We start from the raw sequence: 18,450 nt of genomic DNA on the forward strand, positions 1-18,450 counted from the left end.
TAAAAAAATCCAACCTAGGTGGTTTTTTCATGTTATGTTTAAAAATATATATTTTAAGAATGAAATACGTTTCTCCCCTGGTAGAAATGTATCGTAACATTCAATTTGTATTGCTTTATACCCTGTCTCGGCTATCTTTGGAGCAGGCAAACGAAAACAAGTGCAAGTAGATAGTTGAGACAGGGTACAGGTGACTGAATCAAAATTTATTTAACATATTCTGTTCTAAAATATTTATCCAACAGCTTCAATCTACTCTTCCTGGATGGTGTAATATTAATGTTGTTGCTTTGTGATCAGTTTTCAGGGTTTCATTACCTGAGACACATACTTTGGTGTATCCAACAATCAGACTACCAGGGAGGGGGGTACAAAATATGTTATAACCAGTGCTTTTTTTTCTTTTTGGCAGTCAATAACTGTACTCCATACTGGTACCTTATTATAGTTGAGGACTAATAACATTTTATTTAATTAGAGAAATACCTGTGATTCCAGAGATCCCAGGTTCAAATCGCAGCCTGGGCATTGTATTCTTTGTATGTCCCTTCATCAATTTCATCATATCATGTCACTCATTCTCATCTGCGTGATTAGCCAAATGTGGCAGAAAAGAGAAGTAAAATGAACTTAATCAATCAATCAAACAAACAAGAGAAATGCATAATGTGTGTGTTTGTGTGTACTTAGATACATCATCCTTTATGAGATTAAACACAATTTTGAGTAGTTGTTATGATGAACACATTAACCCAGATACCCCAATCGTCCTACATGTAGAACACCTACTCAAAAAATTCTGGCCGTAGTTCAAGGAACTACCAACAGGTGGTGCCTACATCTCTACTTTGTAGAAGGTTTGTTGTAACAACGAGCTAGTGTTCGTTGTTTCACTGCCATTCGTGTTGTGTTATGCAAGATTGAAGTTGAGTAAACAGACAGAAAATGGATAATTACCGCTTCAAATATGACAGGTAAGTCAAAACACACATTATTTACAGTGCTTTTGAACTGGTGGCCTGATTATTTGTTTTAGTATATATCCAAGATATCTATAAAGTTTTCGTAGTTTTGAGAACAACTGTCAAACAGGCTTGCCAACTGCTGAAAGTTAGGTGTTCTACATGAAGGACGACAGGAACTTGGCTATCCTTTATCAATTGCAAAGAATCACTTAGTCTTTTTTGAATTCATAGCTATCAGATCTAAGAACCTGTGTACTTATGTAATATAAAAGTGACTGTATGTCTGTGTGTGTGTGGGGGGGGGGAAGCAGGAGGGTTAGGAATAACCTATGTTTATGTTTTTGCAAGCCAATAAGTCTTTCTTGGAAGAGAATTGTTACAAATTCGTTTGTTTTATATATAATTTATTTTATGTTTTTCGCTAATATCACTTTTTTTGTTTCAGAGAGCTTACTCTTCATACCATTATGAGTATGATTGAAGAGGATGACGACGACATACCAGCCAACGGTGCTACCATTTGTCTTCAACCACCAGTCAACTCCTGTGGTAACATCACGGATGAAGATTCAGAAGAAGATAATGTTTCAATAAATCATCTTCTTGGTAGCCAACTGCGAGCAGCCACCGAAATTCAAATTGAAGAGACTGGTGATCAACATTTAGAGGAATTTCAAGATTTGGCAACAGATGGGAAAGCTGCCACAGAAACTGTGGGAAGTGATGCGAGTGAATTGCCCTCCCCTCCTCCCGTGAAAACACGAAAGATCTATTCATGGAAAAAATGTGATGTAGTTACAAATACACCTGTTTGGCCAGTGCAGTGAGGCTCAAGAGAGCCCTCTGGAGTTGTTTTGCTCAATATTTGATCAACAAGTGATAAGACATGTTCGTTTCCTACAGCAACATGTATGCAGCTGCAAAGAACAGTCCTGCAGATATCACTTCAAAGTAAATTAAATGTTTTTTTTGGAATTCTTCTCCTTAGTGGATATGTACAAGTTCCTCGACGAAAAATGTACTGGTAATGACTTAGTGTGCAAAGCCCTAACTAGAGACAGATTTGATTTTATCATGTCAAATCTTCACATAGTTGATAATAATGAACTGGACCCTGCAGACAAATTTGCTAAGGTTCGTCCTTTGTTTGATATTCTGAACAGCAAGTTCCAAGAGTTGGCTCCACTGGAAGAAAACCATAGTATAGACGAAGCAATGGTCCCTTATTATGGGCATCATGGCTGCAAGCAATTCATTCGTGAAAAACCGATCCGCTTCGGTTATAAACTTTGGACTGGTGCTACGTGGCTGGGATATGTCACTTGGGTTGAGCCTTATCAAGATGCTAGGACGATACTCAATCCACTGTACAAGGAACTTGGTTTGGGAGCATCAGTTGTACTTCAATATACAGATATATTGCTAAGTATTAGTCCTGATTCTCCTTTCCATTTGTATTTTGATAACTTTTTTACGTCCATTCACTTACTTCAGAAGTTGTCAGAAAAAAATGTGAGAGGAACTGGAACTGTGCAAGAAAACCAAATTTGTAAGTGTCCTCTCATTGAAACACGTGAAATGAATAAAAAAGACAGGGGTTTCTTTGACTATAGAGTGACAGGTGACAAATCCATTGTTGTGGCTAAATGGCACAATAACTGTGTAGTGTGTTTAGCTTCAAATGGACATGGAGTATTTCCTATTCATTCAGCAAAAAGGTACTCACTGAAGGAGAAAAAGAACATACAGGTGCAGCAACCACATTTGGTTCACATGTACAATTCTAATATGGGTGGTGTAGATCGATGTGATCAAAACATAAGCCTCTACCGAGTCAACATAAGGGGGAAAAATGGTATTTTCCTCTTGTTGCTCACTGCATTGACTTAGCAGTAAATAATGCATGGCAAATACACAAATCTCACAAAGGTGAACTGGATCTGCTATCTTTTCGTCATCGAGTTGCAACATCCCTGCTTTCAAACAATGCCAGAATCTCAAAACCAAATTCCAAAGGATGCCCAAATGCATCTGGCAACGAGAAGAATTGATCACTTGGTAATACCACAAGAGAAACAGACAAGATGCCGACAGTGCCATGCAAAAGCAACAACAAGGTGTGTAAAGTGTTGCATGTAAAATGTTTCGTGGATTTCCATACTGTGTAAAACATATGCAATTTAGCAAGACATTTGTATCATTCACATTCCTGGCATCCTATATATAGGACGGGCCAAATAATTGCCCAAATATGAACGAAAGTGCATAATTATTTTTTTTCACATATTTCAGTTGGCAATGAAACATTTTATGCGAATGAAAGTTTGTTTTTATTTGTAGTCCTCTTTTAGGGTTATCTGGGTTAACAAGCAACACAGTAACATAACAAATCAACTTGAATAGTGCTGGAACCATTCGTTCCAGAAAAAAAAGCAATAACTAACTTTTTACAGTCAGACTTTTAATTTTATCAATCAGGTTTGTTACTTTCTTCATGCTGCAACGAAACTAAAATTTAAGCATGTTAAAGTGTATGTTTTTCAAGATGCAGCACATTTACTAATAAATACTATTAGTGAATAATCCATTCTGAACTTCAGTTCAAGAAAAAATAATATTGTGAATCCAGTGTTGTGCCTATGTTGGAATGAATTATGCTAGAGCTACAAACACATTTTTTATCTCATTTATTTCATTTCCTTACAAGGTGCCGTACACCAATAAATAATTCAAAAATACTATGCAAAACAATGTGTAAAATCTGCTTCAAAATTGTGTGTTCACAGTTCATCGCAGTTGTGTTTTCCCATTATTTTCCTGGGTGTTTCAAGCATAAATACCTCCTCCGTGTATTAACCATGCCAAATTATAAGTTTGCAATATTTTATTGTCTGGCTTATAAATCTTCCAAAATATCTGGCTGCTATGGAAATGACAATTCCCATAGCCAAAATATTTGTGACCCCAAATTTGGTCTCCAACGCTTCCCAAAAATGCACTATATTTCAAAACATTTATTGTCAAACTATAGCTTAAGTGATGCCCTAAAATTCTTAAAAGAGTTTCTTTTCTTAATCTCCAAAAATGTAGATTAGGCATTTGAAAGTGTCATCAGAATTTAGAATCTACCTCAGCATATGTAAAATACATTTTTCACCTCTACAATCTTCATGATTTGAACAATTTCAGCTAAAAACCTCTAAATTTGCTGGAGTTATCATGGTCTCAAAATTGGCAACTTACCCCCACCCTTCTTAAAACACACACTATATTACAGTTTTTATTAAAAACTTAGAACTCAAGTGATGCCGTAACATTGCTGAGACCTGTGTTTCTTATGAAAATGTAACCTAGTTAAATATGAGCATAATTTAAAGCTCTCCCATGACATATTAAACCTGTCTGTTGTCTACTATCTTTAAACATAGTGACCAATTTTTTCTCAAATAGAATGCAAGACCAATCCTTCAAGTTATCTTGCAACTATAAAAATTGCAACTCAAAAGCTTTGTATTTATGGCGGTTATCATAAATACAATGTTTGTGATTTTTTTACCACTAAACTATGAAATATTATTTTATTATCATGGCTACTAAATAGATGACTTATCCATCCTAACTCATGCACCATATTTTGATAATTTTATTGTCAAATTATAGTGTAAGTGCATAATGTCCCTGTAAGTTTCATGCATAAAGCTCAAACTATAGTCTATTCAAAGGTTTGAACATGTCAAATGATGAAAATATGAAAGTATACACATAAATTATACTTACTTGAATACCCTACACCCTTAAAACAAAGTAAGAAGAAAACTGAAATTGTGGTAGAACATGAAGGTGAACGACTTACATGGATATATAGCTCTTAAACCAGACATAAATAATATTTATCTTGCATAGGTAAGCAACCCATTATGATGAGAAATTAGAAAAATCATTCAGTGTTCCGATTTAATTATGCCACAATTAACATTTGAACAAAATGTACTCAATTCTCCCTTGTAATGCTTAAACATGCAAAACATGTAACAATTGATCATCACAGTTGAAATTATGATGTAACACTATGATCCCCCCCCCAAAAAAAAAGGGAGTGACTGGTGACCAAAGTGCTACCACATTTCAAAATTATAAGCTTTGTTCAACTATGTTGCATCAATCAATTCAAATGTATCATGTAACAATTTGTGATACTTTTTTTTTTGTTCCTTGGATATATATTCTTTTTATTTCTGTTAAAGTCCATTTTTAGCATGATTTGAGGAAAATGGCCTGAAAAAAAAACACTATACTACATTCAAAAGCCTTTTCTTTACAAGTTTTCCAAACAATTTTGACAAACTTAGAACATCACGAGTATTTACAGCAATAATTTACATTTTCTGAAAACCCCACTTTCTGTCTGGGTTTTTTGGTGGATTTTTCGAGGTGGATTCTTCTGAAAAGCCCAGGTGGGGAAAACTGGACTGGGCCCAGCCGGGCCAACCCTCATCCTTGTTACATAAAAAAGTACAAGTATCAAAACTACACCACTGGGAAAAGCTGTATGTTTTTACAGGTATCTTTTCGCAAGTTTGGTTCAGCTTTGCAGTGGGACAGAAAACAATACTTTATTCGTTTTCTGTTAAGCCCATTATTGTTACTTATGTTGTAAGGAATTTTACATTCGACTATACTGTTGTAATATCAGAATGAGTTAACAGTGATGAATTAACCACCACTGATGATCAACAGGTAATAATTTCATTGAATACTCCAAGTTAAGGTTAATTTTGTCAAGAATGCTGTGAACATGAGATAGCATATGTACTTCTCATCTGCCACCCTAATGACCTGTTACTTTACCATATTAGTTTTCATACAGCACCTCATTGTTTCACAATACAAAAAACACTATTCACATGGAGGAGGAGCAAAACAATTTTTTGTTTGTTTTTATGTAGCCAAACATGTGTGTATCAGGGTGGCTACAAACAAGCAGAAATGAAATTCCCTGACTTTTCCAGGTTTTCCAGGACAAAATTTACATTTTTCCCTGACAATTACAAACTAAACTAATCGATGTTTTTGCAAATGGAAATAATAAACGCATACAGATCCACGTATGGTTTTGTTAAGTACCAATATTATCTTCTATGAAATTGACTTAATTTCTCTATTCTCTATGATTTGAATTCAAACTGCAAAATAGTGAATTTGGAAAATTATTACAATTCACAAGCTAGGGAAGGATTGCGGAATGTTGTCATAAGCAGTAAGTTTAAAATAAAATACTTGATTATTTTTAAAGTTACGACTAAATGAGAGTGATTGATTAAGAAATACAATTTCTAATTTATCAGTCTCCTTATACATTCTCGGTATTATATGTTGATATTTCCACTGAGGTTTGAAACCCTCTGCTTGCAAGAACCATCATGAGTGCGGACTCATTTCTCGATGCACAAAGCTACTTCTCTCTTCTCTGTAAAACAAACAACTTAGCCTAACTCTTTCAGATAAGTGAAATAATTGAATCGAACAAAATAAATTGTCACATTTTCTTACATTATCAATGGGATTTCTGCTTCAGTACAGTATATCCAAGTGAAGTACTGTGAAACTGACAACTTGCAGTTATACCATAAATGCTGACGAAAAGGGTATGTAGGTATTAGAAATTTAACGCAAGGAATTTATAGAATTGCATTGTACAGGTACGAGGGCCACTATTTATATTTTGAGCCTTGACGTTTGCACGGAATTGTCTGGCATTATTGACCATAACGTACTTCAAATGTTTTGTCAATAGCTTGATTTGTGTTGTTTATGTTGCCTTGGAGATTGCGCGACAACAATAAAATGGAATTAACTCGTGAACATTTTCGTGCGATGATATTTTACGATTTTCGACGTCGATTATCAAGACAAGAGTGCATCGATCAACTTACTTCCACATTTGGCGATGAAGCCCCATCCTTTGCCACTGTGAAACGCTGGTATAACGAATTTAATCGTGGCCGCCATTCGCTCACCGGCGAGATTCGCGAAGGTCGTCCAAAATCAGTTGTTGTTCAAGAAAACATTGATGCTGTGCAAAACCTAATACTGCAAGATCGTCATGTGACATACTGTGAGATTGAGGCAACCATAGGCATTAGTTCCACCAGCATATATAAAATATTACATCATCATTTAGCTGTGAGAAAGGTATGTTCTCGTTGGATCCCACACAATTTGACAAAAACTCAAAAAGATGCTCGCGTCAATTGGTGCAAACAAATGCTCAATAAATACAATCTTGGTGCTTCAAAAGACGTATATAAGATTGTAACAGGTGACGAATCATGGATATATGCATATGAGCCGGAACGTAAACAGCAGTCAACTGTATGGGTGTTTCAAGATGAACCCAATCCAACAAAAGTTGTTCGCGCTCGAAGCACATCGAAACAAATGGTTGCCTGTTTTTTCCGGAAAACTGGTCATGTGGCAACTGTGCCTTTAGAGGAACGTAGAACGGTCAACTCTGAATGGTACACAACAATTTGTTTGCCAGAGGTCTTCGGTCAAATACGGAAAACAAACAAAGGCCGTCGGATCATTCTTAATCAAGACAATGCCAGCTGTCACACATCTCGTCTAACAACCGACTTTATGAACAATCAAAAAATCGAATTGATGGGTCATCCACCGTACAGTCCTGATTTGGCACCCAATGACTTCTTCTTGTTCCCGAATGTCAAGAATAAATTGCGTGGACAACGATTTTCGTCGGCGGAAGATGCCGATGATGCGTTCAAAAACCATATTATGGAGGTGTCTCAAGAAGATTGGAAAAACTGCTTTGACAAATGGTTCGAACGAATGCAAAAGTGTATTGACCATAAAGGAGAATACTTCAAAAAACAATAAAGCAGTTTTCAATGCCAAATTCCTGTTTCTTTTATTGTTAGGCTCAAAATATAAATAGTGACCCTCGTACCTGATTTAGCTAACCACACATTGAAACAGGAATACTCTAATAATTAAAGCTTCTGAAAGTTCATATACGAGGGGCATCCTGAAAAAAGCTCCAATGGTGCCTATACGCAGCACTAGTGATCGGAGAGCGACACACACACATGCAGGCAGGAAGAAGTGGCATGTAACTGTAATCTGGTACAGTTGCAATGCAGGTGTTTTAGGACAGTTCTAGGTTAAAGATTGAAGCTCTCATACAGTCTCCCACCGACTGCGATGTAGCCTACATTGCACGCTCAGAATTTGGCACAGAGCCACCAGCAATCGTGTGAGGTGTGCAGACCGGACGTCGTGAGTGATAGTATGGTCAGACGATGGTGCAGGCAATTCAGGGAAAGCCAATCGAAAGTGCACAACCCCATACAGCTGAGTACACACGGGCCCTTTGCATCACTTCAGGTGAGAGATCTTGGACCACTTCCTGTACAGCCCTGGCCTTGAATGTACCGACTTTCATCTCTTTGTTTAACTGAAGAGGTTTCTGGCAGGGCAAGGATTTGACAGCTACACTGTGGTAGAGATAGTTCCAGTCTTTGTTGTCAGACACATATACCAAGGGCATACAAAATTTAGTGCAATGCTACAACAAATGCCAGAACAACGGTGGTGATTATGCCAAAAATTAGGTTAGTACTCACTGTTACTAATGCAATAAATTACAACTGACATTCTTCTTTTATTTATGCCTAATCGGTAGGGACCTTGATATTTTGTTATTTTTTTTCAAATTGGTGTATTTTCTTATTTCCTATTTTTTACTAGACGGTGTTATTTTTCCCAAAATTCACATTTTCATTGTAGCGCGTTTTCTGGCAAATATCTGAAATTATACCTTCATGGTGTTTTTAAACTACTGTTTCAAATTGTAAGTCACATGGCTTACGCCTCTTCATGAGAGTTTGATATCTTGAAAGCTATTTTGGGAAAATTATTTTCCATACCCGTTTTTTTAATTTTAAGGTAAGGATTTTAGATAATGGCATTTTCCCCGTATATACTGAAGGGTGCATAATGACCATAAGTGGCGACACACCCAAAAAATTAAAATCAATCAATCTCACGTGACAAATACCGATATATTATGGCACCAATAATTGGAATTATCTTTTTTTGAATTGTTAGTGTTACGTTTCCTAAAATTCGCGTTTTTGTTTTAGAACATTTATCTGCCAAATATACCAAAACTTAATACGTCATTGTGCAGATTTTTGAGGAAGTAAAAGTAAAGTGCTCCCCTGCACTTCTCCATGAAGGTGTATAGGGGGTGTGGAGTTAGGGCCCCACACTTTCTTGATTACGGCTGAAGGTGGGGGTGATGTGATCAGCACCACGCTCCTGGCTACCTTTATCCCTCAAAGTTTCCTCAAGGTACCCACTTCATATGATGCTGGGTGGGCGCCGGAGCAGTTTGAATAAGTGGAAAACATCCCGCTTCTCTCCAGGTCGCTCGCATAGTAGTCAGATGTCCTAACGACTGAGCTCCATTATTACTCGCTCGACAAATGCCGATGGTGCGCACTTAGCTTGGTAATTCAAAACATATCTCGTGCCACAAATACGAAGATGTGGCTCCCGTGTGACATTAGATACGCACTCGATCTCCTGTTAGAACCCTGCCACTTTGTTCTGTGATACAAATGATGTTGATAGAAGTTGAAAAAATCGTGGGAAATACATGATTTAATGTGGCTGTCGGAATTATTCCATGTACGTATAACTCTATAGTGTTTATTCTTGAGTAAAATGTTGGAAAACTTGCATGTTCTATGTACACAAACATGGCCTATAAAAGACAATAATGTTGGATTTCATGGAACTTTTCGTTGTTTTAGGACATTTCTTTAAAAAAAAATCACTAAAAATGCCAACAATTTGTTTTTTATGCAAAATTCCCATTATTTCGATATTTCGAACGGGCGAAAAATGTGTCCAGACATCACTGCGCATTCCAAAACATAACTTCGCAGCTATTACAATTTTTCATGGTTTTGGCGTTTGCGAAAAATCAATATCCCTACTAATTGGAAATTACTTTCTGGCCACCCCTCGTATAAATCAGTAGATGGAAAGTGAAAATTTAGCAGAGCTGGCATAGAAAAGTCAATTCTTGAAGAAAGTGATTTGCTTTTATGATTGAATGATTCGAGTAAATATACTAAAATATTTACGTATTGATTATTGGTATTTTATTTCATAATATTGGACATTAACCTTACTCAGTGAGAGATTAATGACCATCTCTCACGAGTTTAAACAGACAGGACAGAGAATGGCGTTAATTTCATTGCAATACTAGTGTTGCAGTAAATTTGAGGTTGGGAGCATGCACTTGCCAATTTTTATAACATTCACCAATGCAGATTTATGTTTCACTTTTTCGTGATAGTATTCAATATATGTATATCCCGTTAGGTTGAATCTCTCTTGATATCTAAGAATAGTGCAATGTCATTGTAAACGTATGTTAACTTACATGTTAACTTGTGCGAAACCAGTAATACGTCAGGATGATGAAAGGAGACCTTCGTAAGCACTGCTACAATTAAATAAGGTGAAGTGAGCCAGAAGAGTAATAAAATTCCAGCAGCATATTTGCAATCTAAAGCTCTTCTTGTTTATGCATGTGATTTTTGTTGGATGTTGCAGTCCATGCAATTTCCGTCACATGTTGTAGTGAGATACTTTGTCGGGTGGCGATATTCGACAAAAATCGTATGTATCAATGGAACCTATTTGTTTCCATGTTCCTTCAGTTTGCCCAACAAAATGCCTTACGACGACATCCGACAACTATCGAACGGCGCCACCCGCTCTTATCCCCTCCATCTGTTGACAAGTCCCCTTACTACTCCCATACGGACAAGAAAAATTATAATTCAATGCATTTTCCATGTTATATTTAGAGGCTTAACCTTTACTCCCCCGATGATACCATATGGTATCATGGTGCTGATTACGAAATGAATGTGCTTTTTGGACCTTCATACTCTTATGTTTGGGTGGAAACTCTGACACAGGTCTGGAGCAAGCCTGGAAAATTCACATTGATGACCAACCTTCCGCCTCTCACCCCCCTCCGCAACGTATCCATGCACATTTCCGAACAGAGTTTCACATTTTGGCTCATTATTCAACTTGTATGGCACACCCAGGAACATGAAACATGTTTCAATCTCTTTGGAAACGTCCATTCTATGAAGAGAATACTAAGGTTTGTGCCTTCTCCCTAAAATAGCAGGAAAACAGGGGGGCAAACTCCAGATTTTTATGTTGTTCTTTTCATTGAAATTCGGTGGTCGCGGCCCCAAAACCTCCCTTGCTTGGTTCGGCATTCTGAATTGTACACGGTTGCATGCTCTGATGTTTTAGCTGCAAAACAAAACTTTTCCGAAGTAGATTGATCCCATAGTGCCCGAGTTATAACAATTTTCTGAGCAATTTGCAAATTACCTATTTTTAGTAAAAAACAGTTTCACATTTTGGCTTATTATTCAACTTGTATGGCACCCAAGAACATGAAACATGTTTCATTCCCTTTGGAAACGTCCATTCTTTGAAGAGAATACTAAGGTTTGCGCCTTCTCCCCAAATAGCGGGAGAAGAGTGGGCAAACTCCACATTTTATGTTTTTTCATTGAAATTCGGGGGTCGCGCCCCCCAAGCACCCCTTTCTCGGTCCAGCGTTCTGAATTGTACACGGTTGCATGCTCTGATGTTCTATCTGAAAAACAAAACTTATCCGAAGTAGATTGATCCCATAGTGCCCGGGTTATAACAATTTTCCTCCAAAAATGAAAATTACCTATTTTTCGTAAAAAAAAAAAATCACATTTTGGCTTATTATTCAACTTGTATGGCACCCAAGAACATGAAACATGTTACTTTCTCTTGAAAAATGTCCATTCTTTGAAAATAATACTAAAGTTCGCGCCCTCTTCCCAAAATAGCGGGGGAAGAAGGGGCAAACTGCAAATTTTTGTTTTTTTCCATTGAAATTCAGGGGTCGTGTTCCCAAGCACCCCTTCCTCGGTCCGGCGTTCTGAATTGTACACGGTTGCATGCTATGATGTTTTAGCTGAAAAACAAAACTTATCCGACGTAGATTGCTTCCATAGTGCCTGAATTATAACAATTTTCCTCCAAAAATGCAAATTACCTATTTTTCGTAAAAAAAAAAAATCACGCTTTGGCTTATTATTCAACTTGTATGGCACCCAAGAACATGAAACATGTTTCAATCTCTTGAGAAATGTCCATTCTTTGAAAAAGAATACTAAAGTTTGTGTCTTCTCCCCAAAATAGTGGGAGAAGAGGGGGCAAACTCCAGATTCTTATGTTTTTTTTACCATTGAAATTTGTGGGTCACGCCCCCCAAACCCCCTTTCTTGGTTCGGCGTTCTGAATTGTACACGGTTGCATTCGCTGATGTTTTAGCTGCAAAACAAAACGTATCCGAAGTACATTCCTCCCATAGTGCCCGAGTTATAACAATTTTCCTCCAGAAATGAAAATCACCTATTTTTCGTAACAAAAAATATTTTAAAGAATCACATTTTGGCTTATTATTCAACTTGTATGGCACCCAAGAACATGAAACCTGTTTCATCCTCTTGAAAAATTTCCATTCTTTGAAATGAATACTAAAGTTCGCACCTTCTCCCCAAAATAGAGGGAGAAGAGGGTGCAAACTCCAGATTTTTGTTTTTTCCATTGAAATTCGGGGGACGTGTCCCCCAAGGCCCCCTTCCTCGGTCCGGTGTTCTGAATTGTACACGGTTGCATGCACTGATATTTTAGCTGAAAAACAAAAGTTATCCGAAGTAGATTGCTCCCATAGTGCCCAAGTTATAACAATTTTCCTCCAAAGAGTGTTCGAATTTAAAATTCCCAAATTCCCGCAGAGAAGCCCGGCCAAGATAAATTGATAAATATTTCTCTCTCTCTCTCTCTCTCTCTCTCTCTCTCTCTCTCTCTCTCTCTCTCTCTCTCTCTCTCTCCCCCTCCCTCCCTCCCTCCCTTCCTTCCTTCCCCTCTCCTCCTGCCATCACTGGTTTCTGGCACCATGGGACCTAAAAGTTGAGGCCGAAACTTAAGAACGAGATTTCCTGTTCCCGTGCAGAGTTCCATAACGATATCTTAAAATAAATAAATAATAAATAAAAAAATTTAAAAAAGTCAATGAAGACGAAATTCCCTGACTTTTCCCGGTTTTCCAGGTCTGTCGCCACCCTGGTGTATGAGCATTTCTAATAAACATACCGCCTGATCATGTAAGATAGGTGGAATGAATTATTCGGTAGTGTTTTAATGAACTAATATTTTAAAGTAGCAATTCATTTAGGATCTCTGAATACAAATGCAGGTGACCTAACCCCCGTTTGGGATCTTGCTCATCGCGAGCGACACCTTGTGAGGTAAGTGCAATATGCCTTCATTCTTAGGTTTAGTTCTATTCGCATAAATACACTGCATATCTTCGGGATTTGTTAGGTTTAGTTCTTTCAGCATAAATAATACGACCAAAAAAAAAGGTGTCTGATTTGCATGCAATGAACGGGAGAAAGGTGTCTGATTTGTGTGAAATGAGCAGGAGAATTATGTCTGCTTTGTGTGCAAAGAACGGGAGAAAGGTGTCTAATTTACGTGCAATGAGTGAGATGAATTTGTTTTGATACGCACTGTCATCTAACATGTCCACAGAGAAACACCTGCTTATAGAAGACCCTTGCATCATCAGTGATGTATTAAGGCCACATAATATAACACGAAGATAACAAATCTCTCTAGTAGTTTATTGATGGTATTAACTTTATTCCTGTATAAAGGGGTCCATTTATCTTCTCACATATTTACAACAGAATTAATCAATTTTCCGTGAATTGCATAACTCTCAGGATAATGCAAACATCAGAAAGTTTTGCGGTGGTAAATACCTCTAAATTTCATGTTTAAAAGTCTATTTCGCATTTTTCAGTTCATTTTGCATCATTTCGTGACAAAATAGGGTAGGAAAATGCACCTCACATCTTTCAGAAACATGAAAAATTAACATTACAATGTGTTATTTCACATTTCGTGTTTTCGTCAAAAAATTAAATATAATAAAAATATGCATCACATCACCCAGTGGGAAACCACTGCAATTAGCCACCCAAGAACCAGCAGGAATCATAAATATTAAGATTGGGAGGAACTGCCCAACTCCATATCAAGACCAGAGGATAGCAGGGAGCACACCCAGACAAAGCACCCTGTGTTAGGCTAATTCCCCGCGTCGGGAAATTAGAAGCCTCGGACTGGACAGATCAATACGACAACTACTGGACTGGAAAAGGAAAACAAGAATGGGAATGAGGAATTTTAAAACTATAACAAGTAAATGTAAATCACACAATGAACGAAAATAATACATGGAAAAGAACAAAGTGGCAAGAACAGTAGTAAAGGAGGAAAGAAAGTGGATGGAATAATGGGCCAAAGTGTAAGAAGAAGATGTAGATGGGAACAAGAAAGTATTGTATGGACTCGTGAGAGAAAGAAGAAGAGAAAGAGGACACAGCTGTAAGCCAAGAGATGAAAGGTGAAATGTGGTAGAAAAGGATGAAGAAGTAAGGAGAATGTGGAGAAATCATTTCGAGTAACTGCTGAACGTGAAAAAAGGAAATGAGCATGAAGAAGTGAGGGAAAAAGGAAACAGGAAGGAAAAAGTTAATCTCATATGGAAAGAAGTAAAGAATCTCTGAAGAGAATGAAGAGCGGTAGAGCACACTAGAAGCAGGAGTGATTGGTATGCAGTGTTGAAAACAGTGTGGCAAGAGAGAGAAGTGCCAAGAGATTGGACAAATAGATTAATAGTTCCCATATTCAACAAGGTTGACAGAAAGGAATGTAAACCCTACAGAAGAATAACACTAACGTGCCACTCAGCAAAGGTGTATGAGAAAATATTAGAGAAAAGAATAAGGGAAGTAACAGACCTGAACATGAGAGAAGAACAGTATGGATTTAGAAAAGTGAGTGAATGATTTGCTTTATTTTACTTTGCCTTTTGTGCCACTTTTGGCTAATTTGCAAAGATGGGAATGAGTGATCATTTGATGAAATTGACGAATGGACACTCACAAACATCCATGGCCAGGCCAGGATTCGAACCCAGGACCGCTAGCACTGTAGCGTGATGTGCTAACCATTCTGGGATTTAGAAGAGGCAGATCAACAGTACCACGACGAGTATGGAAATGATTTGATTATGGCATTCCTAGATATAGAAACGGCATACAATAGCACAGACAGAACAAAGACAGATCAAAGAATTGGAAGGCTCTAAGAGAGAAAGGAGTCGAGGAAGAGATAGTGTGTAGAGTGCAGAACTTAGCTTACACATACAAGGCCAACCAGAGCTGTGTGAAGACACCAGTGGGAAGAACAGAGTGGTTCAGCATAAGTAATGGACTAAAACAGGGAAGTGCTCTTTCCCCACTGCTCTTCATAATTACAATGGATGCAATTAATGAAGAGGTGAGGAAGTAGATAGGAGAGGAAGAGATGAAGGCCCTGTTGTTCGCTGATGACTTAGTAATATGGAGGAACAGGGAAGAAGAAGTACAGAAACATCTTGATAGTTAGAAAGAAGAAATCAGAAGAGCAGGAATGAAATTCAGTGCAGACAAGAGTGAGGTGCAAATAACAAGAAGAAACAGAGCCAGAAATGAACCAAGAATAAAGATGGACATGGAAGAGTTGAGGGTAGTGGAGACTTCAAATATCTAGGAAGCATAATTGAGAGAAGTGGAAGAATAGATGAAGAGGTAAACAGAAGAGAACAAATGGTGATGGACTCTATCAAAGCATAGATTAATATGGAACAGGGATGTACCTATGAAATGCAAGAAGGTAATATACGTATAACACATACTATGTGGCAATAATTATGTATGGAGCAGATTTGGACAATGATAGAGACAAAAGGAAGATAGAGACAGTGGACATGAAATTTTTAAGGAGTATATTGGGGAAGACTAGAAGGGATAGAATAAGGAATGAGGAGATCCGGCAGACAGTGGGGGTGGTGAAGCTTAAGGACAGGATAGATCAGGCACAGATGAGATGGTTCGGACACATGAGGAGAATGGATGCAGAAAAACTACCAGTAAGAGCTTTCCATGCACAAAGAGTGGGAATAAGGCCAAGGGGGAGACCAAGATGTCGGTGGAAAGAGCAGATAGTGGAGACTGTTAGGAGAAGAAGACAAGATTCGAAAACTATGGAAAGAGAGGAGTGGTGGAAGACCAGGAAAAAATGAAGAGGCTTGACTTCTATGCCGACCCAAACATATTGTTGGAATGAAGAGGTAAAACAGAAAGTGAAAATAAGAAGAATGCTTGGAAAACATACATTGGGTCCCAAACAGAAGAAGATAGGAGGAATACATTGAAGTTAAAAGAATAATGAAGAAAGCTAAAGCAATACCATGGGAAAATTTTGGAAATATGGTGGAAGAGAAAGCCAGGAGAAACAAAACAAGGCAGTTCTGGAGTGGCCAAGAACCTCAGGGGAAAGTTTGATAAAGCCACAAGAACTATACAAGATGAGGATATGTTAAATATAGAAAAAAAGGGGTACTGGAAGTATGGCGTAATCACTATGGTGAAAAATTCCAAAAAGAGATGAACAACTCAGAGGAGAATGGAGCAATATATGGAACATACCCAGAAGTCTAGACCCAGATGTAGGAAGTGAAATAGAAGAGAGTGAAATACTAATTGCAGTATGTATGATGAGGAAAGGAAAGGCAGAGTTACATACGAGGGTGGATCAATAAGTCTTCGCCCTGAAGCACTTAGAAAGAAGATCCAACCTTGGAAATTTAATATGTTGTGTGGTAGTCTTTAGTAAGTTTACATGCATTATTTCAAGTTTCTAAACCGCTTGCTTTTCTAATTACATGTTTGCGAAGGAAGCATTCTGTGACATTGTCTGAAAATGGAGTCTTCTGAGTACTGCGCAGTGATAAAGTATCTTCTGAAAAACAACTAAACACAAAGCAAATTTATGAAGATTTGGTGAATACGTTAGGTGACTCTTCCCCTTCATATTCAACTGTGAAGAGATGGTGTTGTGAATTCCAGCTTGGCAGAGAGTCATGTGAGGATGCACCACATCCCAGTCAAAACATGAGGAAAACGTCAACAACATCCATGGCATTGTTATAGCTGATCGGAGAGTGACTATATGCAAAATAGTAGAGGAGACTAAGTTGTCATATGGCACAGTCCAGTCAATTTTGGTCGATGAAAAAAACATCGGCAAGATGGGTGCCGCGAATGTTGTCTGTGGATCAGAAGAGACAACGAATGGTTTGTTCCCAATAACTTTTGGCCAGGATAACGCGTAATCCAGAAACGTTTTATGAGCAATATGTAACCATGAACGAGACTTGGATCCATCATTTCAATCCCGAGACAAAACGCCAATCTATGGAGTGGAAACACCATGGTTCCCCATGCACCCGTAAATTCCGTGTCACACCCAGCGCAGGGAAGATTATGGCATCGGTTTTCTGGGATGCTATTTGCCATGTGGACAGACCATCACAGGTGACTATCACGCCAACCTCATCCGAACCTTGCGCGAAACCATCAAGAAGAAAAGAAGAGGAAAGTTGTTACACAAAGTGCTCTTCCATCAGAACATTGCTGCAGTGCACAGGTCAACAATTGCAATGGCCGCCATTCAAGATGCAGGCTTTGAATTGATACATCACCCACCCTATTCCCCAGACTTGGTCCCCAGTGAGTTTTACCTATTCCCGAATTTGAATGATCACTTACGGGGGAAAATATTTCAGTGTGGGTGGCGATGTCATGTGGGTGGTAGAGGAGTATTTGAACAGCCTTGGAAGAAAGTTTTTTTTTCCCCCAAGGGCATTCAGATGTTGGAACATCGATTGTCCAATTGTATTGAGTCCAGGGGAATTATGTTGAGAAAGAAAATTAAAATCATGATCGTCTGTCTTTCCTATCTACTCTAGGGTGAGGACTTATTGATCCGCCCTCGTAGTAGAAGCATGTGAAATCAATCTCTGATGTTTTGAAAACACTTGGAGCAACGAGTGAATCAGAGAGGGTTGAATACACGTGCAATTCAATTACAACTTAAAACCCTATCACAATACATACCCCTAAACGCCTTTTCTCCATTATCTTGATTGCCACTTTCTCTTCCGTTGGAACATGTACTGCCAGTTTAACTTTGGCAAATCCACCTCTACCTATAGTTTCCAGCAGCTCATAATTCTCTTCTAAAATTGCATATGGTGTGGAAGGCATTTTGGTTGCAATTCCTAGTTATGAAAATTCTGCAAAGAAATAATAATTTTACTCATCATCAGAGATCATCAATAAAATAAATATATTATGCTGTATTTCACAAAAAAATTAAGAACTAAAAAGTGAAAATTTCTGAATTCTATAATTGTTCT

At 37.9% G+C, this 18,450-nt stretch overlaps 1 protein-coding gene across 3 annotated transcripts in view; it reads right to left on the reverse strand.

Moving 5' to 3' along the window:
- The window catches only part of LOC145994951 (maternal embryonic leucine zipper kinase-like), a 325,396-nt gene that overhangs the window by 273,764 nt on the left and 33,182 nt on the right, over positions 1–18,450 (reverse strand). For all 3 annotated transcript variants that reach the window (XM_083131477.1, XM_083131478.1, XM_083131479.1), the window contains exon 2: positions 18,149–18,327. In XM_083131477.1, the coding sequence (XP_082987603.1) occupies positions 18,149–18,298 (150 nt within the window). In that variant the 5' untranslated portion in view covers positions 18,299–18,327. The remainder of the gene's footprint in view (positions 1–18,148; positions 18,328–18,450) is intronic.

The sequence above is a fragment of the Lepisma saccharinum genome, chromosome 11 (genome assembly GCF_977018435.1).
Source record: "Lepisma saccharinum chromosome 11, izLepSacc3.1, whole genome shotgun sequence".
Taxonomy (NCBI): Eukaryota; Metazoa; Arthropoda; class Insecta; order Zygentoma; family Lepismatidae; genus Lepisma; species Lepisma saccharinum.